At 38.2% G+C, this 27,569-nt stretch overlaps 1 protein-coding gene across 1 annotated transcript in view; it reads left to right on the plus strand.

Annotated features, from left to right (window-relative positions):
- CHM (CHM Rab escort protein) overlaps positions 1 to 27,569 on the plus strand; it is a 179,623-nt gene that overhangs the window by 66,002 nt on the left and 86,052 nt on the right. The window contains 3 exon segments of the mRNA XM_020964591.2: positions 8,108 to 8,213; positions 8,821 to 8,952; positions 11,741 to 11,966. Of these exon segments, the coding sequence (XP_020820250.2) occupies positions 8,108 to 8,213; positions 8,821 to 8,952; positions 11,741 to 11,966 (464 nt within the window).

Raw genomic sequence — 27,569 nt, forward strand, 5'->3', positions numbered from 1 at the left:
ATGGGAGAACAGGCAGACTGATGTTGGTAGAACTATGAACTGGTCCTACTATTCTGGAGAACAATTTGTAACTATACAAAAAGAGGTATAAAACTGTGCATGTCCTTTGACTCAGCAATACTGCTACTAGGTCTGCACTCCAGACAGATCAAGGAAAGAGGAAAAGGGTTCATATGTACAAAAAACATTTATAGCAGCTCTTTTTGTGGTAGCAAAGAATTAGAAACTGAGGGGATACCCATCAAATGGGGAATGGCTGCACAAATTATGGTATACGAATGTGATGGAATACTATTGTGCTATAAGAAATGATAAAGAGGGTGGTTTCAGAGAAGTGTGAGAAGATGTATATGAATTGATGCCAAGTGAAATGAGCAGAACCAGGAGTACAATTTATACAGTAACAGCAATATTGTAAAGATAATCAGCTGTGAAATACTTAACAACTCTGATCAACAAAATGACCATCTACAATTCGAAAAGACTTGTGATGAAACATACTGTCCACCTCCAGATGGAGAGCTGATGGACTCAGAGTAGATTGAAGCATATTTTATTTTCTTTCTCTCTTCCTCCCTCCCTCCCTCCCTTCCTTCCTTCCTCCTTCACTCCTTTCCTTCCTTCCTTCCTTTCTTCTCTCTCTCTCTGTCCTCCCTTCCCGGTGTAGCTAATGTGGGAATTTGTTGTTTTGCATGATTGTGCATATTTGTAATGAGTTTTGTTTTTCTTGCCTTCTCAGTGAGTGAGTACAGGAAGCAGAGGAGGAAGAAAGAATTCAGAGCCAAAAAAAAAGTGAATTAAAAAAAATTACAAAATACAGATTTGGCAACTAATTATATACGTGGGGTGAGGAAGATTGAGGAGTTGAGACTAATGCTAAGATTCTGAATTGGAATACTGGAAAGATAATAGCATGTATATAGTGCTTTCAGTTTTATAGAGCTCTTAACATATGTTATTCCATTTGATCCTCACAAAAATCATGTGAGGTGGGTAAAAGAAGGATAATAACATCTACTTCCTAAGGTTATTGTGAGAATCAAATGAAATAATATGTGTAAAGCACTTGGGACGGTGTCTGGCACACAGGTGCTTTACAATGTTAGCTATTAGCTGTTATTGTTAGGTGCTATTGTTTCCTTAATTTAAAGATTGGGAAACTAAGGCAGGGGTTAAGTGACTTATCTAGGGTCACACAGCTAGTAAATGTCTGCTGCAGACTTCAGACTCATGTCTTCCTGACTCCACATCCAGCGTTCTGTATATTATGCCACCTAGCTGTCCACAGGATGGCGATACCTTTGACACAAAAAAGTTTGGAAGAGGTGAAGATATGGGAGAAAGAAGATTAATTCAGTTTCTTTTTTTACACATTTTATTCACGTTCAATTTTAAAATGTCTCTGGGAAATCTAGTTTGAAATGTCTAATAGACAGGATTAAATGTCTAATAATACAGGATTAAATCTCATGGGAACTAATGAGATTACAAAAAGAAGGAAAGAATATATAGGGAGAAGAGAACAGGGCCCAGTAGAGAACCTTCAAGAGTACCCACAGTTAATAATATGGATGATGAGCTAGCAAAAAAGACTGAGAAGGAGCGTTCATACATGTAGTAGGTGAACTAGGAGACAGTAATGTCCTTAAAACCTAGAATTTCCAGGAAGAAATGGTCAGCAGTGTCATATATAACACATAGGCTAAGGATTATTCAATCCAGGTCTTCTGTGAAATCCAGAGATCTTTCTCCCTCTACAAGCTCTCACTTAGAGTTAATCTATTAATGAGGTCTTTTTGGTAAAGTATTTGTATGTGTTATCTATTCGTATATTTGTTTTTGGTAGAGTATTTACATATAGTATCTGTTTGTATATTTGTAAAACAAATAGTCTGAGTAAACTCAGACATATTTTTCAGTCTTATATTGGTATTTTGGGCAAGATGATTAATTCTGAGGAATGTGGTGGGACAAGGAAAATGTCTAGTATTAGGACAGGAGAGTTGTTGATTTTCTTGTTGGTGGTTGTGATGTGGTTTTCATCCTTGGACCTAATTATAAGGCACTGTATGCTGGGATCTCTAAGGGTTGCAATGCTCGAGTAGGTGGGTTGTGGGCAAGGCAATTAGTGGAAAGGTCTAGAGAGCTATTTGCTTCAATGGTGAGGTCCTTTGAGGTTTCAGGCCAAGTAAAGATAGAGTTCAGGGCCCAAGGGAGAATGGTAAAAGGTAGGTGGGGGAATGGAGCCTACACAGAGGAGAAAACATTTGAGGGAAGGGTTTTGTGTTTTCTTTTTTTGCTCTCTCCCTCTCTTCCCTCCCTCCTTCCTTTCCCTATTCATTTATTTCTCTATTCGTTTATTTTTAACATTCATTTAAAAATTTTTGAGTTCCAAATTCTTTTCCTCCCTCCCTCCCCTCCCTTACCCATTGAGAAGGTAAGCAATGTGATATCAACTATACATGTGAAGTCATGCAAAGCATATTTCTATATTATCCATGTTGCAAAAAAAAAAACACACACATACACACACACACACAATAAAAAACAAGAAATATAAAGAAAGTGAAAAAGTATGCTTCAGTCAGTTCTCTCTCTGGAGGTGGAGAACGTTTTTCTTCATGGGTTCTTTGGAATTGTCTTGGATCATTGTATTAACCAGAGTTGCTAAGGATTTCATGTTTGAGCATTGTTTCAATATTGCTGTTACTCTGTACACTGTTCTTTTGGTTTGCTCACTTCATTCTGCATCTGTTCTTATTAGTCTTTGCAGGTTTTTCTGAAACCATCTTGCTCGTGATTTCTTATAGCACAGTAGTATTTCATCACAATCATATACCACAACTTGTTCAGCCTCTCCTTAATTGATGAGCATTCTTTCAATTTTCAGTTCTTTACCACCATGAAAAGAGCTGCTATAAATATTTTTGTACATATTGGTCTTTTTCCCTTTTCTTTGATCTCTTTAGAATATGGACCTCAGAGTGCCAAAGGGTATGCTGAGTTTTATAGCCCTTTGGGCATAGTTCCAAATTGTTCTTCAAAATGGTTGGATCTGTTCACAACTCCACCAATAGTGCATTTGTGTCCTAATTTTTCCACATCCCCTCCACCATGTCATTTTCCTCTTCTGTCATGTTAGCCAGTCTAATAGGTAGTGAGGTGGTACCTCAGAATTATTAGAGCATTTTTAAATGTGACTATTGATAGCTTTGATTTCTTCTTCTGAAAACTTCCCGTTCATATCCTTTGACCATATGTCAGTTGGGGAATGGCTCTTATTTTTATAGATTTGGCTCAGTTCCCTTTATATTTGAGAAATGAGGTTTTTATCAGAGAAACTTGCTTTATTTTTCCCCTAGTTTCCTGCTTTCCTTCTAATTTTGGCTACATTGTTTTTGTTTGTGCAAACCCTTTTTATTTTCATAATATCAAAATTATTCATTTTACTTCCCATGATCTTCTCTATGTCTTGTTTGGTCATAAAGTCTTCCCTTATCCATAAATTTGACAGGTAAAATTTTCCATGCTCTCTAATTTGCCTATGATAGCACCCTTCATGTCTAAATCATGTACCTATTTTGACCTTATCTTGGTATATGGTGTGAGAAATTGGTCTATGTCTATTTTCTGCCAAACTGCTCTCTAGTTTTCTCAGCTATTTTTGTCAGATGGTGACAAATTTTTTCAAATTCTTGCACCAGAAGCTCGAATCTTTAAGGGTTTATTATGTACCTAATTTATTCCACTGATCCACCCCTCTATTTCTTAGCCAGTACCAGATTATTTTCATGTTCATTGCTTTGTAGTATAGCTTGAAATCTGATACTGCTAAGCTATCTTCCTTCATATTGATTTTATTGATTCCCTTGATATTCTTGACCTTTTGATCTTCCAGGGTGAATTTTGTTATTATTTTTCTATCTATGTTATCTGTAAAATTATCTATATTATCTATAAAATTTTTTCTATCTATACTATCTATAAAATAATTACATTTCCTGTCTCTCTGCCTTTGTATTTGATTTCCTTCTTGCCTGAGGTACTTTCCTTCCTCACTTCTACCTCTTGAAATCTCTGGTTTCCTTCAAGACTCGGATCAGGCACCACCTTATGCTGGAGGCCTTTGCTCCATTGTTAATGCCTGCCCACTCTCTACAGTTACTTTGTATCAACTTTTTAATGTATTTAATGGTTTTATACACACACATACATGTTTTCTTCTCCATTAGAATGTAAGCCCTTAGAAGGCAAGGAGAGTTTCACTTTTGTCTTTGTATGTCCTGCACTTAGCACAGTTCTTGACACATAGTAAGCTCTTAATATATGGATGTTAATTTATATCATGAATACATTTGAAAAAGATGCCAAATTTTATTAATAGATGATTGCATTCAAATAGCAGAATGTGTAAATATGGGCATAATAATATGTGACTTTCTAAGTACTATGGCTTTAAAATTCTCAAAAAATTCCCTTTTATACATCCCTAGTTGTTGGCAAATACAGTGTGTACTATCTATTTGGCTTTATGTAAACAAAGTGTAATTCTCTATCGCTTCTGTAAATTGTAGCAATATTTGGATTTATTTTATAATTTTTATGTCTCATCAAAATGATAAATTAATAGTAGTCTAATGAGAAGGGTTAGAAGCAAGATTAAATATGAAACTGCTCCTGGGTTCTGGTCCATGCTTTTCTACTGAACTAGTTAGAGATTTCATTTCTTTGGACCTCTTTAGCTCCCTTCCAGATCTTAACAGTCTGTCATTCTAGCTGTACTTTTCAGCATATCACATTCTGGAAAGAAAATTGAAAATTGTTTATGGGGCAGATTTTTAGCCTTATTTTCTTGTGGATTTTTTTTTCAAGGAGAAAGAAAAATATTTGGAAATATCTTTTAGGTATCATTGAATTTTGAGTATTCAGTAGAAGAATGTTATAATAGAAAACTATAAATGGTCAGATAAGGGACCTGGATTTTAAAAAATTGAATTGCACATTAAATAAAATATTATTGCCAAAATGCTTACCTTGGATATTGTGCTAAAAAATAAGATGAGGAGGGGGGCATGACTATGTTAATATTTTAGAAGAATTTATACTTTAAATTCTGGAACCAGCTTTATCAAGTCAAGGAATTTTTCAGGTTCTAAAGTCAATTTTTTATTATTTTAATAAAAAGATTCCTGTTATTAAGTTGTCATATGTTGTGAACATGTTACTGTAACGCTTGCAAGGACAATAAAAATGAGAGGTAGGTTTAAGTTGAATATGTCAGAACTGGGTTTTTTTTGTGCATGTGTAGTAAATTTATCTTTTCTATAGTTTTTTTTTTATTTTAAGAAATGCATGGGTTTGCAGTTAAAATCTGTTAAATTTTATTAGCGTATATAGTAAATGTAGCTACATCTTGCCACAAGATGCCTAGTCAGTGAAATTGTGTGGTATGGAATAATACCTCAAAAGACTCAAGTCTTTTGTTTTTATAGGCAAGTGAGATAATAGAAGTAGTAAGAGAGGTTTTTTTCTTAATAATTTTGTCATTTAGTATCTTGGTGATATATTGTATTATTGTTAGAAACATATTTCTTCTTTATAAAAGAACAAATCTAAAGGCATATTATCTCTTTTCGGAAGGACATAATGAGACAACATGCCCTGTTTAGTCTGTGTAATCAGTTTAGTTGTTTCCAGAAAAGCTATGTCGATTGTGTTTGTTCTCTGCAATGCCGAATTGATATAATAGTTTATAAAAATTCACTTAACTGATATTGATTTACAGAAAGTCCTAAGTGACCTTTCTGATGCTCAGTATAATGGTCAGGATTGATTTTTGAGCTTCCTTTTTTTTTTCTTACTAGTAAAGCTAATCTTATTTCTGTCTTTGTTTTTCTGTTCCTATAACGTTTATCTTAACCTTTATGGAATTATAGGCATTTAGAGGTATCCCAGTGTACTGAACACACAGATCCTATTGTACTTTTTAAAATTTTATCAAAAATAGAATACTTGTTTCTCTGGTATTCTTTATGAAAGATATTCTTGAGAGACTAAGTTAGATCTCTACATGTATGTCAGCAATGACCGTCATCAATTCTTGAGCTATATTTGCCTTCTATAAGTAACTTTACCATTGCTGCTCAGCTGTGATTACAAAGGGATGTTATATTTGAATGGCTTAATATTTAAATTAAAGTCTTACTGATATATCTCATTTTTCCATCATCATAATTTATGAATATAAATGCCTCTCCCTCCCATTTCTCCCAATCTCTGTTTCTTACAACAAAGAAAACTAGGTAAGCTGACACAGCAGTTATATCTGTGAACATATGCAACAGTGTCTCACCATAGCTCTCCCAACTCTCCAACACAAATGTAAGGGCATGCTTTCTCATCTTCACATCTTCATCTTCACTTCCTTGTATTTTCTCCTAGGTCCTTGACATTCAGCTTCCTTTTATTGTTCTTTTTGTTTACATTATTGTAATCATGGTGTATATTGTTTTCCTGATTCTCCTTTCTTTTCTCTGTGTCAGTTCACATAAGTCTTCCTATATTTCTCTAAATTCCTCATGTATGTCCTTTCTTAATATTATGATTCTGTTAAATTTACGTGCCAAAATTTATTTAGCCATTGTCTAGGTGATGGGCATATACTTTGTTCCAAGATCTTTGCTACTATAAAAAAATGCCACCATGAATATTTTGGTGTATATTTGACCTTTCTTTTTGTCTTTTACCTCATTGTTGTATCTGTCTAGCAGTGGGATCATTTGAGCAAAGAGTGTGAAAAATTGAGTGGCTTTATTTAGATGATTCCCCATGTTTTCCCCAGAATGGTTGTATTGATTCATTGCTTCATCAGTAGTATATTAGTGTACTGTCTTTCCAAAGCCCCTCTGATATTGACTATTTACATCTTTTGCCATCTTTGCCAATTGGCTGAGTGTGCAGTGGAACCTCAGGGTTGTTTTGATTGGCATTTATCTCATTAGTGATTTGGAGCAATCTTTCATATGGTTGTAGATAGTTTTTAAAAGAAGAGTGAACACCTTTTCATGCCCTTACACTGCTTATGTCTCTTGGTCTTATATATTTTTGTTGATTAACTATTTAACTTGGATAGTAGATTTTTATCAGAGATGTAGAATGCAAGGATTTTTTCCCAATTGGAATTTTAAAAATCCTGGCTTAATTGAGTATATTTTATAAAATTTTTAAAAAGTGATTAATTTTTACATCACATTCTTTTTTGAATTCATTTTAAATAATGGAATATTACATATGTAATATTTTTCATTTTGTGTTTCGCTTATTTTGATGGCAGTCTTTTGCTTATGTATTTTCTCTTTTTTCCTAGTCCTCTAGGCCTCATAATTTAGTTTTTAATATCACTCTGACCATTTGGCTATTGTAGAACTTAATGTAGTGAGACAGCTGGCATAGTAAATATAAAGTGCTGGATATGGAGTCAGGAAGATGTGTATTCAAATCCTCAAGTAGCCATGTTTCACTGGACACATCTCTTAAGCTCTCTGAGTCTCTGTCTCCTCCTTGTAAAATGAGAATAGTAGTAATAACCTGTGATACCAAACACAGGATTGTTGATGTGATCAAATGAGCTAATGTGTGTAAAGTGCCTTGCAAACCTTAATTGGCAATATAAATGTAACCTATTGTTATTACTTATGTCTATTATAATGGCAGCAGGGTGGCACTGTGGAGAGAGCGCCAGGCCCGGAGTCAGGAGTACCTGAGTTCAAATCCGGCCTCAGACACTTACTAGCTGTGTGACGCTGGGCAACTCACTTCATCCTGTTTGCCTCAGTTCCTCATCTGTAAAATGGACTGGAGAAGGAAATGGCAAACTGCTCCAGTATCTTTGCCAGGAAAACTCCAAATGGGCTCACAGTCCAACACGACTACAACAGTTCTACAACAACAACAACAAATGTCTGTTATTACGGCTTCATTCTGTGAAGAGCCTAAAATGCATATTTGATCATTTTCAAAACCAGATGTCCATTTCATCATTCCAAATACATTTAATCATTTTGACTTTTTCAACTCTTAAGTTTTTTTTTTTCCTCTGTTTGTACAGCTGCTTTATTCTCGAGGATTGCTAATTGACCTTCTAATCAAATCAAGCGTTAGTCGATATGCAGAGTTCAAAAATGTTACCAGGATTCTTGGATATCGAGAAGGAATGTATTACAGGTACTGTACTGATGGCAGGCGATGACTGTGAACAAATCCAAATTGCTCTTTATGGAGTATGTTTGAGGTGAAAGCAAGCCACACTCTGTCTTACAGACCTCCTAATTCCCGTTCATGGTGGTGAATTTTCAGTCTTACATTTCATGGCCTAGGAAATGCCCAGGAGATGATAAAAGTCTAAGAACTTGTTCTGCATCTGTTACTCATTTTTGATGAGTTGTTTAGCAGCTTCACATAGGAGTTGGGAAAGTGTTAAGTTTCTCAGGCAGCATTAGATGACATAAGCTGCCATTCCCCTCCTGTTTAGGAGGGGAATGCCTTGTCCTTTTAATGGCACAGAGAGCAACCTGGCAGAATTAAGCAAGGGAGCTCACATTTAATTAGCTCTGTAGTCAACAGAAACGCCATTAGAATTGATGGGTAGAAACAAAAAACAACCTGACCAGAATAGAAATTATTTACCCAGTTGTTTCAAGGAAAAAAAAAACCATTAGTTTGAACACTTTGACCACTGGGAAGGTAATTTTGATATTAAAATAATTAACAGCCAATCAATGTAACAGGGTAACAGAGCTATTTCTCCACTGACGGATCATCCTGTTTTGCAGGTTCCTTGCTCTAGAGCAGATGTTTTTAATAGCAAGCAACTCACTATGGTTGAAAAGAGGATGCTGATGAAATTTCTGACATTTTGTTTGGACTACGAACAGCAGCCTGAGGACTACAAAGGTAGTGTTATTTCATCAAACAGCATATACTATTTATATGGAGAGAATGGGGGTTTGTCTTTTCCTAATTCCTGTGATTCATTCTATTGAAGACTCTCATCTTTCAGTGTTTTTAATGCACTCAGTTTTAATTTTACCCCTACCAGTTAAGTACCTCTCAGGTAAAGTCCCTTGCCCTATGATTTTTCCCTTTCTGTGCGTTTGTAAATGATGGCTTTATTCTGTTCTGTTATTACCATTGGAATAGGGAAATATCATGGCCTTACATAGTCAGGAAGACCTACATCCAAGTCCTTTTTTTGTCATGTATTAGCTTTGTAACCCTAGGCAAGTCACTTCAGGGCTAGAACTCTAAGTTACAAAGGAATGACTTATCTGGATTAGTAGAGACAGTCTTCATGCAAGATATTCCTCCCACTGATTTAATCACAAAGTCTCTACCCCAAAATTAAAAATATATTCATACGCATATAGGGCGTCCCAACAGTCTTAGTGCCATTTAAAGCTTCAATAGCTGAAAGATTTTTTGGATCACAGAGTACGTGGAAGGGACAGCTATGTGACTTAGTGGAAAGAACTCGAACTGGAGTCGGGATTCACATATGGCTCAGAGACTTACTGGCCTTGTGACCCTGGGCAAGTCACTTAACTTTGTATTCGCCTCAGTGTCTTCATTTAGAATAAAGGAGGTAATAGCACCTACCTCCCATGGTCATTGAGATGAAATGAGATATTTGCAAAGCACCTTGTGAACTTTAAAGTGCTACAGAAAAGCTAGCTATCATTATTATTATCCTAAAAAGAATGGAAAGACAGGAAGGAGACAGGTAATGACAGGCTTTAAAAGCTAGAGGATTTTATGTTTGATCTCGGAGTAATGAGGAGCCACTGGAGTTTATTGAATAGTGGGGAAAGAGAACACAATCATTCCTGTGCTAACGTGATCATGTTGGTGGCTGAGTAGAGGATAGACTGGAGTGAAGAGAGACTTGAGGCAGGCAGATTCACCAGCAGACTGTTGCAGTAGGCCCAGGGTGAGGTTATGAGGGCCTGCCCCAGGGTGGTGGCCGTATCGTAGGAGGGAAGAAAAAGGATAAATGACTTGTCTGGGTTCATGACCTGCCAAGGGACCAAGTTGGCAGTCACATCCTGGGCCTTCTGATTCTGTCTTGTTTCCTTATCTGGTGATCTGTCAAATGAGGGTTGCACTATCTACTTCATTGTTGTTATAAGGATCAAATGAGGTAATATATCAAATGCTTTGTAATCATGAAGTGCTCTATAAATGTTAGCCATTATTATCAATAAAATATTGGTTTCCAAACAATAGCCTTGGCAAGTTCTTCCCATCGTAGAATAAATAAACTTGAAACTTATAAATCTGTAATGAAAACTGGCAGAACATTCATTTAGGCTGGACTTTTTGAATAGACTATTTTGTGTAAGCACTCCAGGGCTTTTCCTATAGCATAATGTTTGAAATCATTCTGTGGTACAAGATAATCGAACGTGGAGATGAGCCTTTATGACCATCGAGTTTAAAACCTTCATCTGCGAGAAGGGAGAAGGGAGGGACTGAGATGACAATTCACTGTCAGACATGGGGCAGGATCCAGGAGTATGATTTTGCCTTTCTGCTCAGGGGACCATCAGATTGCTAGCTCTATCTTTGTCGGTAAAGTTAGCGTTCTGACCGCTTCTCAAAATTGGAAGAATCACCCCCGTTCCATTACCCTTCTGTTGCCTGAACAACTTCACTCATCCCCTTATGCATTTTCTTAATCTCTCCTTTTCCAATGAGAAAGCCTTCCATTAGATCTGGGAGTTCTTTAACTATATTTTCAATAAACATTGCAATCAATACAATGTTTATATTTTGTTAAGGGATGGGATTTCCTGCCTTGAAAAATCTATTTACTGTGTACCATATGTTCTTGGTTTAAAGATGAAAAGTTCTTTAGGAAGTTACTAATGTTTGTGTGACTATCAAACAACAAGATTCATTCCACATACTTTATTAGCTTTACCACAAAATAGGGTTTTCCTTTTTTTTTAAAGTCTCGGTGACTGTTGACTCATTTTCACTCAGATTTTTTTTTTCCTATGAAAGTTTTATATTTTTAAATGTAACTATTGGTGACACTTCACAGTTTTCATGAAAATGAGACAGACTTTTTAAGAAGGAAGAAAGGATTTGTGGAAAGATGTTAAATTCGATTTGCTTTGCCAATCATAGAAACTTAGTGCCAGTCATATTCAGACCAATCTTTGCTATTTACCTGGACTCAAAACAACAAGACAACTAATTACTTAGGCCATGAAAAAGGCTATTTTTAAAAGACAATGACAGCTGATTTCCCAGACTCTCTTAATTAGTAAGAGGTGTTTTAGGTTTACTTTTTTCACGTGTGCATTGCTGATTCACCAGAAGAATAGGAAGGTCTACATACCTTTTGCCCGTGGTGACTAAAGGAGCCTTGACCATGGACTTGAGTTTTTGGGTAGCTTCCTTCTCAAGGACAAGGAATTAGGAACTTAACTGTGCATATACAGCCAGGGTCTGGTTAGTATGAGTAATGAATCTTTTGAAGTGATTGCATTATTGGAATTTGTATTGTGTATTTCCTCTAAGCTGGAGCCAATGACCATATTTTACAGAATTATGACTTCAAATAGTACGAATTTAAACACATGTGCCTTCTTCACAGGGTTCGTTGTTTGCACTAAACAAGGCATAGCTGACAAACTGTTTTCTTGACCCTTATTTAATCGTATTTTTATTTGAACAGCTTATGAGGAATGTCCCTTTTCCGAATACTTGAAAACTCAAAAACTGACGCCCAGCCTGCAGCACTTTGTCCTTCATTCCATTGCAATGACATCAGAGGGATGCACTGGCACATTGGACGGCCTCAGAGAAACGCAGAACTTTCTTCGGTGTCTCGGGCGGTACGGCAACACTCCCTTCTTGTTTCCCTTGTATGGCCAAGGAGAACTGCCCCAGTGTTTCTGCAGGTAAGTCTGACTTGGTGCGTTTTGTTTATGCCAAAGGGAGGACTTGTGAGGTGGGATTGCTGTCAGATTTGGATGTGGGACGTGGAAGGAGCCACTCACAATGTGCCTTTTTGGCTTCCACTGAAAGAAAAATGGTAGCCTAAGAACTTGGAATTCTTAAAATGATGCTAGGAAAGAATTGTATTATTTTCACCTAGGATAGACTGAAGCCCGTGCAAAATTCTTACCTCATATTTGACCTAAAGGTGAGCAGAGGATTTTGTTGTTAAATAAGTCGATTTCTGCATATGACAGAATGACTTGTTTACCCACAAGGCTCTCAGTTCACATAGCATTTATTAAGCACTCATCATGGGCGAGTCGCTGTGCTAATTGTGAACACATAAAGATCAAATGGAAAGTAGGCTCTGTGCTCATGGCACCTATAGTCTATTACGTGAAGATTTGCTCTCATGCTGTTGCTTTTGGAGGAAATCATACCTCTACGTTTTCTGATAGGAAACCAGGGATCCAATGGAGGCCTGCAGTGATGTTAGGGTGATCTACTCCCCAGCCACCACTTTTATGCCCTCTACATGGAATTAAGTCACACTAGAGGTAGTTAGGTAATGCAGTGGATTTAAAAAAAAAAATTTCTGCTAGACCTGGATTCAGGAAGACCTGAGTTCAAATTTGTCCTCAAAAACTTAACAACTGTGTGACCTTAGGCAAGTCACTTTTAGCCTCAATTTCCTCATCTGAAAAATGGGGATAATAATCACACCTACCTCACAGGGTTGTTGTGAGGACCAAAGAGGTAATATTTGTAAAAATCACTTAGTACTGTTCCTGGCATACAGTAGATGCTAAATAAGTGCTTATTCTCTTCCCTTCCCTTTCCTTCCTAGTGTGGTACTTGGTTTTGTTCCTAGTGCTGACCATTTTCCTTTGGCTACTGTTCAGTTTGTATCTTGGCATAGTAACTCTATCACGACCTGTTCTGTGATTTCTAACCACCATTCTACGTTCTGTTTTAATGTAAGCCTCTTTAAGCGTTACTCATAAGCAGTTACACTGTGTGTTCTCATCGAGGCTACTGTTATAAATGGCACGCCTGCAAAGACATTTGTAAGTCACATCCTTCTATTCTAAATGACGTCTGCGTAAGTAGAATGGCATTTTAGAACTACTTAAGATGCAGCAGTGAATGAAAGCACTTGGGGGTTTTTATTAGTTTAAGTCAGTAGATTTTTAATAAAGAAAATTAAACTGCCTTCTGTCTCTAAGTTCATAGGTGTGAATGGCAGATTCTGTTTTCAGAAATGGGAACATTGTAAGAGATATTGCTGACCCCTAAACAGTCTTCCAGTTGTCCCAGTTACTGAGTTTTCCCTAGTTTACTTTAGGAATTCATTTTTTGATGGTCTATTTCTTTGAAATCTATATGTGTTTAACTTGCAAGGTGAGCAGAATTTCACATTGGGTTGTACCTAGAAATCCGATTTAAATCCCTTTTAACTTATTGATCTCTGTCATCTCACCCTCTGGAGCTACTTTACATCTAGAAAAGTTAGAACTATGTTTTTGTGTGTTGTGATATGAGGGATGTTTGCGGGATCACATAGACTCTTAACTTTTTCTCTCCGTAAGTCAAAGTGCCCAGTGATCATCACTCCCTTTTTGTGATACAGGAATAATTGACTGCCTTGACTTCGGAGAAGAAGGCAGTGCTTCGGAGACGTCAGGTATAAGATCTAGTTTTGGTGTCTGCTCTAATCCCGCAAAGTTGTGAACAGATGCTTGGATGAGTGTTTATTTGTGCCATGTCAGAATAGTGGATGCAAAGCATTGTTAGAAAATATTTACTAGGTGTACACATATAAATGGCGTTCTGCTGGGTGTTATACAAGGAAACAGGCACAGATGTAGCCTGCCTGTCAGGAGTTGAAACATCAGCACAATGGATATATGTAAATACGTTACCACACATTTATAGTACCTAAAGAAACTACTTAACAAGAACTTAAGTCAAAACACATAAAGTTGTTCATTCATTCATTCATGTCTAAACTCTTCATGACTCTGTAGATCATACTGTCCATAGGGTTTTCTTTTCTTGTCAAGGGTACTGGAATGGCTTGCCATTTCCTTCTGTAGTGCATCAAGGCAAAAGGAGGTTCAGTGATTTGCCCAGGGTCACACAGCTAGTAAGTATCTAAGGTTGGATTTGAATTCAGGTCTTCTTGATTCCAAGCCCAGCACTCTATTCGCTGAGCCATCTAGTTGCTTCAAGAAAACCAAAACCAACTCCCCCCCGCCACATACACACAAAGGGTGGATGGGTGGGTGTCATAAAGATCAGAGTTTGCAGGAGCAGCATTATTAGAATCTAAAAGGCAAGCTATACATTCCTTTAATAATGATAGTAAGAATGTGGACCAACCTGAGCCATATCTAGAAAGGCTGAAGGATTTTGTGGCAGTCATAAGTTTTGAATTAGGATCTGGACCACATTAGGAAGTGGAAAGCTAAAGAAAGTCCATAGTAAACATTGTTAAGCATCTGCTGTGTGCCAAGCATTGTGCTAAGTGCTAAGGATACAGAGAAAGGCAAAAGACAGCCTTACCCTCCAGGAGCTCACAATCTAATGGGGAAGGCAATAAGCAACTATGTATACAAATAGATTATAAGATATATATACAGATATAGATATATATATATATAGATATAGATATAGATAGATAGATATATACACATATACATATATATAATATAAAATAAATATATATATATACAATATATATAAATATAAATGTGTTTATACATACACACACATACACACACACACACAAAATAATCAGCAAAGAGAAGGCACTAGAATTAACAGAGATTGGAAAGGCTTCCTGTGGTGGGATTTTAGTTGGGACTTGAAAGAGGCAGGGAAGCCAAAAGGTAGAGTTGAGGAGGGAGGGCATTCCAGCCATGGCAGATGCCAGTGAAAGTGGATTCTTAACCTAACCTGCTTGGATAAGTATGAAGAAATTGAAAAATTATTATGTATGTCATGAACTGTTATTTATAAAATACTTAAAATAATTTCTGCTATATCAAGACTATATTTTCCATGTACAAAGAAAACTATTTAAGAGATTTAGCAGAAATTAAGTTGAATGTTATTTAAATCTGTCTTGAAAAATAGTAACAGAAGACAGCCCCACATAGCACTAAAACAGTCCTATAATCTTGATAAGTAATGACCATTCTTACGCAAAAGGGATTTTCAGATTTCAAGAAATCACTTTTGGTATTCTCGCATTCACCGTGTCCCAAACAGAATTCATTATCTTTCCCACCCACCTCCATACCCAACTCTGCCCAGTCCTCTGTATTCCTGATGAGATCACCACCATCCTCCCATCACCCAGGTTCCTGACTTTGGAGTTCCCTTTGACTTTTCCCGCACTACCCTATCTCCAGTCAGTTGCCAGATCTTGATGATTATTCCTCCTCAGTGTGTTTCACATCTATTTCCCCTCTCCTCATCACCCTCTTTTAGGCTGTCATCACATTTTGCCTCAGCTGTTGCAGTGACCTCTTGGTCTCCCTCTTCCAGCCTCTCTCCTTTCTAATTCATTTTTCACACAGCTGCCAAAGTAGAGATGCCTAAGCCACATGGATGATTATGTCACAGTCATTCCCTTAGCCTCTAGGCTAAGATACAAACACCATAACTTGACTTTGAAAGCCTGTCGTTTTCTTGTTCCCTGCTACTTTTCCAAACTTATTTTACGTTAGTTTCATATACTGCCTTTTGGCCAAACTGGCCTATTGCCTGTTTCTGTAATTCAGCAGGCCTTTGAGCAGATCAGTGGTCCCGCATGCGGGCAGTGGGCTTCTTCCTCACCTCCGCCTCCTCTGATTTCTGCAGTCTTGTAGGGCTCAACTCAGGTTTCACCCTATCTTCTCCTTATTCATGCTCAGAGCACAGAGCCTTGAGGGATACCCACTGTTACTGGGCATGACATGGATGAAGATGCAGCAGAGGAGATGGAGAAGGATCAGTCAGATAGGTAGAAAGAGCCAAGAGGAAACAGTCATGTAAACCACAAGAAGAGACAGTGGTCACAAATGTCATATACTGCAGAGAGGTCAAGAAGGATGAAACTGAGAAAAGTATTGGACATGTTATACCCATGACCTATGAGTATTTCCCCAAGGCTTTGTCCTGGATCTTCTTTTCTTTTTCTTTCTGTTCTTTCACTTGAATCTCATTACCTCTCATGGATTCAGTTATCATCTCTATATAGATTCCTCTTAGATATATGTATCTCTCCCAACTTTTAGTTCCTTCTGTTAGATTTTGTACCTCCCTTTCCATTTGGCCCATTTTATTTTTTAAGGAATTCTTCTCTTCAGTGAGTTTTTGTGTCTCCTTTTCTGTTTGGCCAATTCTGCTTTTTAAGGAGTTGTTTTCTTCAGTTAATTTTTGTCCTTCCTTTTCCAAGCTATTGACTTTCTCTTTCATATCTCTCTTTTCTTTTCCCAATTTTTCTTCTGCCTCTCTTATTTGACTTACAAAGTTCTTCTTGAACTCTTCTAAGAAGGCTTTTTGGGCTTCAGACCAGTTCATGTTCCCTTTTGAGGTTCCAGATGTGGGTTTGTTGACAATGTTGTCCTCTTCAGAATTTCTGCCTTGATCTTCCTTGTTCCCATAATAAGAATCTGTAGTACGTTTATTTTTGCTCATGGTGTTTGCTTATTTCCTGGCCTTTAAAAAGATTGAGCTCTCCTGCTGGGGGCAGGGGGCAGCCACCCAAGCTTCTTGTGTTGGAAGCCTGGGGCCTAGTCACCGACTTTGTGTGCTGGGGCCTCAACTGCTGGCAGTTGGAGGCTGTAGCGTGCTGGCAGCCTACCTGGTATTGGGCTAGAATCAGCCACAGTGGAGCTCTAGGGGTAGGAGTGGGTAGTCTGGCCCCTGGAGGTTGCCTGCTCATCTGGGCCTCTCCTTCCTTTCACATTCTTCACTTCCTTTCACATGGATGTTTCTCTGCCTGGGGCTTTCCCTCTTGGAGCACTTCCCAGAGGTTTGCTGAGGCACTGGGAGACTTGGCTGCCGTGGAACGCCAAGGCTTGTGGTGGTTTTCCAAGCTGGTTTCCGCTGGTTCCCCCGCCTGTACTGATGCACTCGGGGGTCCTGGTGTTGATGTTTGCCTGTTCCAACACCTGAGGTTCAGGATCTCCCCCTGGTATGCTGAGGTGGGGCTTTCTGCTAGCTTGCTGGGATGTCTCCCATTCTGTACTGCTCCCTTTCCCCTGGGGCAAGAGGGGCCTTTCCCATTAATCCCTCAAGCTACCTGGGCTACCGGACTGCTGCACTCCTTTCTTCTGGTTCACCTGTTCCAGAGTTTTTCCTGGGGTGATATTTTGTGGGCTTTCAGAGGTTAATAAGGGACAGTAAGAGCCACTTACTTCTTACCCCACCATCTTGGCTCCCAGAAGCAGAAGTGCTGACTTTTAGTTTCTATTGGATATTTTGAACTGGGTGTCCTATAGGCTTCTCAGACTTAGTATGTGGGAAACTGAATTCATTTATTCCCTGCCCCCCCCACCACTCCAAGCCCTCCTTTTCCAAACTTCACCATCATTGTCAAGGGCACTAGCATCTTTTAAAAGATAGAACTTTTTCACTATTTTACTTTTTTCAGCTAGTAACCATTTATTTTTTTGTTCCTCCCAGTTGAAAAACAAAAAGATATAAAACCAAAAACAAAAGCCTTTTAACCAATATTCAGTCAAGTAAAATAAATTCCCACATTGGACACGTCCAAAAATGTATGTCTCATTCTGCACTTTGAGGCCATCATTTCTCTGGTAGGAGATGGGTAGCATGCTTTATCATCTATCTGCTAGAATTGTGATTGGCCACTGCACCAATTAGAATTTTTGAGTCTTTCAAAGTTGTTTGTCTTTACAGTGTTATTATTATTGTATAAATGGTTCTCACGTCATTCTTCATCATTTCATACATGTCTTCCCAGGCTTCTCTGAAACCATCCCTTTTGTCATTTCTTATGGCACAGAATATTTCTTCGCATTCATATACATTGGAATATATGCTCCTTGATTTTGTTCAACTACTCATCTACCCAGTAGATGTAAACTCCTTTAACTTACAGTTCTTTGCCACTACAAAAAAGGTTGCTGTACATATTTTTATGCATGTCCTTTTCCTCTTTTTTTGATCTTTTGGGAGTTGTGGGCCTAGTAGTAGTGCCATTGGGTCAAAAGGTATGCACAGTTTAGTGACTTAGGGCATAGTTCCAAATAGTTTTCTAGAATGGCCATATAGATTTGTAGCTCCATTACCTGCATTAATGGGCACACACATCCTTCCAACCTCCAGGTTCGTGAACTCTGTGTCTTTTTTTTTTTTTTCTGTGTCTTCTTTGACTATTTCTCTGATTTACCCCACATATTGAGTCAGTTGTCATATCTTGTCTTTTTTATGTACACAACATTTCTTGCCAGTGTCTGCTTTCTGCTCTTACATCTGCCACTCTCATATAGGGCTTCATCACCTTTCAGTCTGGACTATTGCAGTAGCCTCAGATTTGATCTCCATATCTAAAGCTTCTCCTTAGTTTACTACATATATGTGTATGTATGCATATGTGTTTGTATGCTGGTGTTTACTAGCCTTCTACCTGTGTGCTGTAGTGTGGGCAATAGATATTTTTCGTCAATTTAATTTTCCTTGGATTCATTGCTGGAACTATATTTTAAATAATCACAGGTGTTATTGAGAAGGACCTTTGATGTTCTGGGGCTTGTTTTTTAATCAGCATAATATCATCCCCAAACAGGAACATCTCATCATCTGTAGGAAATCCCTCTTCTTTTTGGATATCCTCCACGATGATGGTAAGCAACTTTGGTGAGCCTCTGTCCCTCCAGTTTATGTAATGTTATGAAATGGGGTCACATTTATTAAGGAAAATTGAATGATTGTAACATATACAAGAGAGTCTTTTCTGCAGGAGAACCTTTCTTGCTACATTTTGCTCTGCTGAAATAAATGCTTTTATAATTATCAGTAGTAAAGAAATTGAGCAGTATTTGTATTCTCTGTACCTTTCACTGTTGTAACAGTAAAGATGTGGCATGCTATAGAAAATCTTTTGTGAAAGCCTCCCTGTTTACTTCTCATGTTTTTTTTTTTCTGCCAATATATAGATATATATGTGGATTCTTCTCAAAGATTTTATAAAGATGAGAAAATAAGCATATGGGTCACTAGTTACCAATGTCTTTGGCTACTTGACAGAGACTTGGTGTAGAGTACTGCAGTAGAAATACTAACAAAAAAATCTGAGAGTCCTGGCCATTGAGCATATTTTCAGAAAGCTAATTTCTGTTAGTGTTTGGGGGGGGGGTGTTGCTTTAGGTAATATTTTCTTTTCTTTTTGCATCTTCCCCTCCCTAATATATCACATAAAAATATTTTTCTTAATTCTTTCAAAATTGTCACCCCCAGCATGGATGTCCTCCCAGCTCGTGTGTCGTTTGTGCTTAGTTATATAGCACTCTGAGGACCGAGGCGCTTGTCTATAAATGTGATGGTTCCTCTGTCACTGACAATAAAAGTAGATCATTATATTATAGCAAGGTTGACAGATCTGTTCCATTTTCTGTCTATTTCTTGCCTTACTGGCTTTATCTATACATGTTCTTGGAGTGATCCGTGTGTTAATTGGGTCTCACGCAGAGCTTATGATAGAATCGTTTTTGCCTTTACTGCTTTTTGCTATCTTATGAAATAACATTGTTTGGAATCTTCTGCCTTCCTATTCTCTAGTGCTTTTTAAAAGTAGCATAAAACGCACTATTATGTGTAGAATTGGCTATAGTGGAACAACTTGGTTAGACATAGCTTAGGTGATTCCAGTATCATAGACGTTATCTAGAGCATCTCAGATTGGGGCAAGTTAAACATAGGCCACCTTCTCTCCATTGGGCCAGATCTTTGTGTTGATCTTGGTCACATTGAGGTCATATAGTTTCTTTACGGTCTGCTTGATCTAATGTTTTTGGGCCTTGTTTCAATGCCATCTTGGGAAAAAGGCTGCCATGTTGTTGTACATGTTAATTTGTAAATGATTTCTCATTGTATCAGCCTACTTTTCTTTAAGGTTTGACTTAATTATCTTCAGATTTTTGGCCAGTTTGTATGGCTGATGTAGAGACTGAGATGGATAAAACACCTGGGTAAGTATTAGAAAAGAACCTCAGAAATCCTGGACTTTGAGCCATTTTTTCAGAGAATAAATTTCAATTGATATTTGCTTTGGGGCAGGGAGGGGAGATAGTTTTGATTGATTCAGCTTTAAAGAAAGTAGCAAGGGAAGAAATATATTTTGGAGGTTTTTAAATTCAAAGTGAGATGGAAAAAGATAATTTGCTCAGCTTAGTGGATTTACAATAATCTCAAAGGAAGAGAATCTGGAGATACTTGATGGGACATTTTAGGAAGGGACACTAATCAGCTGTTAGATATGCTACTCTAAGTCATTTATATGATTTGGAGTTAAGGAAGGGACTGGTCAATAGTTCAGGCAGAACATATTTAAATAAAGAATATTTGAAATATGAACAAAATGCAAAGACAGCAGTAGAAAGGAAGTAACGTAAATTCATTTGATTGCCTTGGCTTTTTTTTTTTTTAAGGGAGAGCTAGAGCAAACAAGATAGCATGTTGATTAAAACTACTACTAAGCTGAGGCATGGGATTTAAATTGAATTCTTGGGTTTAAAAAAACTTTAAAATCTATTTGATACCTACGTAATATTTAGTAATATAGATGTATGAGTATATATCTGTGTGTATATAATTTTTTTTTCACAGAGAGAGTTGTGTTGAACCAGTCTTAGAAGTTGACATTTATCTATTAGATACCTTCAGTAGGACAGTTTTTACCCCCCAGTGAACTACTGATGAGCTATGCTGCCCTGGCAGCATTAGTTGGAAATGCTTGCTTCTTCTTCTTTTTTTTTTTAAGTAGCAATAAGTTTATTTTTTTCCTAATAATCCAACTTTATTTTATTTTTTTTAATCTCTCTCTCTCTCTCTCTCTCTCTCTCTCTCTCTCTCTCTCTCTCTCTCTCTCTCTCTCTCTCTCTCTTTTTTGGTGGGGGAACAAGGCAATCAGGGTTAAGTGACTTGCCCAGGGTCACACAGCTAGTAAGTGCCAAGTATCTGAGGCCAGATTTGAACCCAGAACCTCCTGACTCCAGAGCTGGTGCTCTATCCACTGTACCACCTAACTGCCCCATCCAATTTTATTTTCAGTTCTGAATTCTTTCCCTCCCCGCTCTGCCTCCCTCATCCATTGAGAAGAGAAGAAAAACAAAAACCCTTATAAATATGTATTGTCATGCAAAAAAATTCCTGTATTAGCTATGTCCAGAAATAGAAAAAGAAAGGGAAGAATATATACACCTGGTCTGAGTTCCCTTCTCATGATCTCCTTGTTCCTGATACGTTCCATGGGGCACTTTGTTAGCCCCAGAACCGGGCCTCAGGCCTCTGGCTTTTTTACTTTACCACAGGACTTCCTCTTGTGCTTTGGAGTCTGTTCCTAGACCAGACCTACCTTGAATTGCCAGGCCCTACCTCATGACTGTCTCCTCTATTCTGTACCTTCATCTGCTCCTGTATGCTGAGGAGAAACTCCTGAACCTCTCTTCCTCAATAGAATTCTCTCCAGGCCACCAATATTCATTCTTCAGTGGTTAGCATATTTGTACCCTTATTCTCCCCATCCCAGTGGTTCTGAACTCCTGGTTGTCATTGTACCAACCCCTTTCCCTGTCCTGTACTGCCCACTCCCTTATTGTAATCTCTGTCAATCCTTCTTTTCCCCCAATTGCTCACTCCATATCTCTCTGTCCCCTCCACTGTGCTCCCTAGTTAACAAACTTGTTTTCATCTTTGACGTTTTCCTTTCTTATTTTTTCCATCTTTTAACACTGACTGAGACCTGGCTCCCTCCTGATGACACAGCATCCCTGGCCACCCTTTCCAGTACCGGTTCTACTTCCCACTGCTATTTCTAGCCTCTCCCACTACCACTGTCACTCAACAAGCTCTCTTCCTTTTCAGTTCATGGTATTCAAATTTATCATTCAATCAAGATTTTGATAGCCATTATCTGCTGACCCCTAGGGCAATCTCCTTCCTTCCTCAATGATTTAACATTTGGCTCACAGTTTCTCATCTCTCAGACTGCTACCCTCATTCTCAGTGACTTAAAAATAAATATTGATGGTCCCTAAAATACCCTAATCTCATAATTCCTCAACGTGATCATTTCCTGTGACTTATTCCTCCACCCCACCTCAACTATGTGCAGAAATTATCGTACTCAGATGTTCTATTTCTGTGTTCACGAACTCAGAAATTCCTTTAGCTCATTCCAGTTTTGTTTGTTAGTTTGTTTGTTTGCTTTTTATAATTACTAGCCCTGTGCTTTGTCCTCCACACCTCACTTCTTTTCCTGGCTATTACCCCTGTACTGACTGCACTCTTCTTCCTTTCTATCTTGAACCTTTGGTAAACTAGTTCCACTTTATACTCCTCTCTACAGGTAAGTTCCTTGCCCCTTTAGCCTATTACCAGTCATGTGTTGCCAAACCCGAATCATGGATAATTCTCACCATTCACAGTCTTCACTTTTATTCACATGCTACTCAGTGAACTGGAGAAAAATCATGAAACCATGCTCACCAGGGCTATTATAAATCTATGTTCCTTAGTATCAATGGACCCTCATTGTAGCAAGAAATTCTTTTTATACTTCCCTGATCAATTTACTATCTCACTTACCACAACTGCTTTTCTAAACCATTTCTTGTCTCCTCGGACCACCTCTAGCACCACCTCCTTTCATTCTCTCAGCTGAGAATTTTACCTCATATATCTCTAAAAAAAAAAGAGAGACTTCATCAAAAGAGCCATGTTTTTCTCTTCTTCCTCACCTCACATCACTCAGTTGCTTTCCCCTAGTATCTCCTTCATTCCTGTCTCATATGACCCTTCTCCTTACTAAGACAAACTGCTCTGTATGTGCCCTTGATTCTATTACATCAGGTTTTTTCTAGCAGATTGCTCCTTCTGTCATCTCCACTATGTCACTATTCTTAAATTTCTTTCTGTTTATTGACTACATACTCATTGCTGGGTAGAATCTTGGGTGTAGAATCAGTAAGACCTGAGTCAAAATATCTTTTCCTGCTGGCTTCCCTCAAGTTTCTGTTCACATTTCACTTTCTGCAAGAGGCCTTGCCCTGTCTGTCCTACCTCCCCGTCCTACCTCCCCACATAAGCACCTTTCTTCTGAGATTACTTTTACATTACCATTGACATTGTTTATCTTATTTATAAATTGTTGTTTACGTGTTGTCTTCCCCATTTGGAGTCTGAGCCCCTTGAGGGCAGGGACTGTCTCTGCCTTTTTTTGTATCCCCTGGGCTTAGCACAGGGCGTAACTCTTAGTGAGCATTTCGTTAATGTTTATTTACTTGCTGACTTTACTTGCATCTTTTAGTAATATCTGAGGTTGAGCACTTCAAGTGATTAACACAAAATTGTGTTTCCTCTTTTGTAAAGTGCCTGTTAATATCCTTTGATTATTTAGCCATTGTAGCCTTATCTTCCCTACATCTTCCCTTCCAACCATGCCCAGTGTATTTCCATTCCTGTGTGTTTGCTTTTTCTGTTCCTTTTTCTTGAAATGTTCATCCTCTTTGCTTATCAAAATATTGCCCATCCTCGTGACCTAACTCATGCCATCTCCTTCGTGGAGCTTTCACTCATCCCCCATTAGATATTATCTGTCTATCATATGAGCTTTCACAGAACTTTATACCACTTTCATGATGCTGATCATATTCTGCCTTATGTTATTGGTATTTTATTGTATGTACTCACTTCTCTCCTGGCTTTGCTCCTGACTTTCTGGACTTTTCCACCTCCTCACCAGCAGACTTCTCCCCCTGTGGCCCCCTCCTCTGATTGGTGAGTTCCTGTCCGGGACCACCGTTCTAGGAAGTGCCTAGGCCATCCATGCTCACTCTCTCTCGCCTCCTCTCCTGACTTGCTGGACTTCTCACTCTGGAGATGCCTCTGCCCCTGTGGCTCCCTCTTCTGATTGGTGAGTTCCTGTCCGGGACCACCGTTCTAGGAAGTGCCTGCACAGTTCATGTTTCTTTGTCTCCTGGCTCCACTTCTGACTCAGGACTTTTCTACTTTCCCTGTCTCCTCCTTCCCCCTCAGCAGTTCAGCCTCTTTTCGTGTACTGTCTTCTCCTGTTAGAATGTAAGCCCTTTGAACACAGGGGCTGGGGTTTTTGCCTGTATTGGTATTTGCAATGCATAGCTCAGTGCATGGCACTTCATAGGCACTTAAATACTTTATCTGTCATGATGCCCTTGGAGGCAACATTGTGTCTTAATTTCTTTATATCACTAGTGATGCCTGGTATACTTTGGGTCTGTGATCTTTCTGGTGTGTCTACTTCTTCCTCCAATGTATATTGCAGCCCTTTTATGCCTTCTTTTCCTATGCAGTTCTTGTCTTTGTCTTTCTGCAAATCCTCAAGAACTTATTTAACATACTGGAGTCCTTCCTTTGGTTCTTTTAATATTTCATGGTTGCCGATGTTGCATTTAAGCTCCCTCTTCATTATCCCTCATTATGATCATCCCATCACCTTTAGAGTCACACATATTTATGTGATGGTGAGCTTTAGTTTCCCTATATTGGCAATGAGGGCATTGGCGTGGATGATTAAGGCCACATTCATCTCTGCATTGTATAATCCTCTGTCTTTTATTCCGCTTCTTATGCAAGTCATCATTGATAATATAGTATCTAACATGCCTTGCCCTTTGAGTCATGTACAGTTTTGATTTTTCAGAGATCATGGGGTTTGATTCTCAACTATATAGTGTCACTGGGAGAATATTGGTGCTAAAAACATGATTTGTTTTTTTGCAATAGAGAAGCATTATTCATGCTGTGCAATTTCCCAAATGTAGTCCAGCTAGATTTTATCTGTTTGAGTTTTTGGCCCATTGTGTCCATCTTGGAGTACCTGGCCAAGATAGCTATAAAACTCAGATTAACATATTATGACATGTATTGCCACCAGGGAGTTCATTACATATCATCTCTTTTATTTGGTGGAACAAATCAATGGACTTTCTGTCCAGCTTCATGTCATAATATGTGCAATCTGATTGCTGTATCCCCTTAATTTTTCCTATCTGGCTTACTGGACAGATGTCTTTTGAATGAGCATGGAGCTTTTTGAGGAGGCCATTTGCCAGGGACAGAGATCTGTTTTATGCCTCACTGGATGTCAGTGTTCAGTAGATTATTGAGCAAAATAACTTGTGTTTGTCGTGGCTCTCATATAGTTTCAAAATACACAATGGAGACATCTTGTTGGAGGAGAAACTTCAAGCTCCAGTTGGCTCTCTTGGATTCTGTGGTAATCAGTAATAGACACAACAGGATTTTCTGTTCCTTTCCACTGTCAGTTGTGCAGCTGTGAAGATGTGATTGCCTGTAGAATGGGATCATAGGATTTTGAGTCGTCAGGCAGGAACTTGGAGATTATCAAGTCCAATCATCTCCTTTTACAAATGAAAAAGCTGAAACGAGAGATTAAGTGACTTGGCTGAGATCAGTCATACAGGTAACAAGTAGCAGAACTGAGAATCAAATTCATGTCTTCTAGCTTCCAATCTGGTAGTCTTTCCATTATGCTATACTACCTCTATTACAGTGGTTAACAAGAGACTACTTATTTCCCTTTTCATCAGTGAATGGGAGGACCATTTTGTTTTCTAGAGATGAGATAGTAGACACATAGACGGGTAGTTGCTGATATCCTCTTGGTAGCCTTTGGGGCAGGGGGAATAGTACAATGGTATTGTGTGAGATCTTATTTTTAAATCATTCTTTTGATATCTTCCCTTCTTGGAGAGATCTTGGAAATCAACCCCTAAATGCTTTTAATTCATTCACCTCCAGTGTGTTTGTGTACACATACACACACACACACACACACACACACATATACTTATATATATACATGTACTTATACACACACACACACACACACACACACACACACACACACACACACACTGATGAGAATAAATCTTCATAGGAGGCCGATCAATTTCATGTCTGTTTGATTTATCACCTGTGAATGCTCTTTGTAGCATAGATGTCTCATACTAAGTTCTCTATCCCCTTTAACTTTAACGGCTTTTTGCCATTTTGTGAGTGATAACTCTGTAATCATCTGACATCCTCCTCTGTAATGAGTTTGTGCTCTAAACTTATGTTACCTTTGGCTGCTCTGCATCTCAGAGTCCCTTGCCTACAGAAAACTTGTAACAAATCTTTTAAAGAATGACTCAAAATATGGCTGTTGATTGAGCATCTGAAACAACAAAATATAAAAGCAGATGTTTCCTCATTGGAGAGTTGGACATGTTACTGAATCATTACAACTGGACTAGCACACCTTTCCCCAAGGAGCACAAATTTTATTTAATTTGTATCTTTGGAGTTTAGGAAGAATATTTATTTGGCAAGTGCAAAAATCATTGAGGTTGCAAAAGGTGTTGTTCAGAATCAGTATTGGACAAAGAAAATCACTCACGTATTTGAGTTCAGCACTGGATCAAGGGTCCAGCCATATGCTTGATTCCATTTTCCTTTCCTAGACACTGTAACTGTCCTTGGCAAAACAACTACTTAGGAAATGGAAAAGGCAGCATAGAGCAGATTAGCCTAAAGTTGGAAGCTTCCACGCCAGGAACAGTGTTAAAGAATTTCTCCATGTTTGAAGGAGACCACTTGAAACTAAGTTAGGACTAAAATGTAGAGTTCTGAAAAGACAGAGATGGTCCTTATTTTCTGACCTTTCTGTTCCTGTTTCTAAAGGATGCTGCCCCTCTAGTTAATAGGTTATATTGGCATCAGGACAATCCATAAAGTATAGAAGGTAAGAATGGTTGTTATGTTTGTATGATCATTTGTTTGTTTTTCCCTTGAGGAGAAAGTCTTACTTGGGATAAACAGCAGAATGGTGAGATAATCCATCATCTTGAAACCTGTTCTCTAGTGATGGATGGATAGATTGGTAAAGTAACTCAATAATCTTCATTTTTTTTCAGGTTATTCACAGATCAGTGAGCATTGTCGTTAATAAAGCTATGGAATACTTTGTGTCCTAGCCTGCATTATTCCTCAGGTTTTGACAGGAAAAGACTTTTAATTTGAAAATAACCTTTTATTGAAACCTACATCATATATAAATTCAAGACGGGTGTGTGTGTGTGTGTGTGATATATAGTGTTCTCAAATTTTGCAAACATTTATTAAGCCTTACTCTGTACTAGGTCCTAAGGGTACCAAGACAGAAAAAGACACAATCCCCTCACACAAGGTGCTTATCTTTTGTTCCAGGGGATAGGTACATTGGTAGGAAAGTTACAAGATAGGATATGGTGAGGGAAAGGAGAGATTCAGACAAAGTGTTCTCAGGG

The sequence above is a fragment of the Phascolarctos cinereus genome, unplaced genomic scaffold (assembly GCF_003287225.1).
Source record: "Phascolarctos cinereus isolate Bilbo 61053 unplaced genomic scaffold, phaCin_HiC Scaffold_8;HRSCAF=390, whole genome shotgun sequence".
In the NCBI taxonomy this organism is placed as follows: Eukaryota; Metazoa; Chordata; class Mammalia; order Diprotodontia; family Phascolarctidae; genus Phascolarctos; species Phascolarctos cinereus.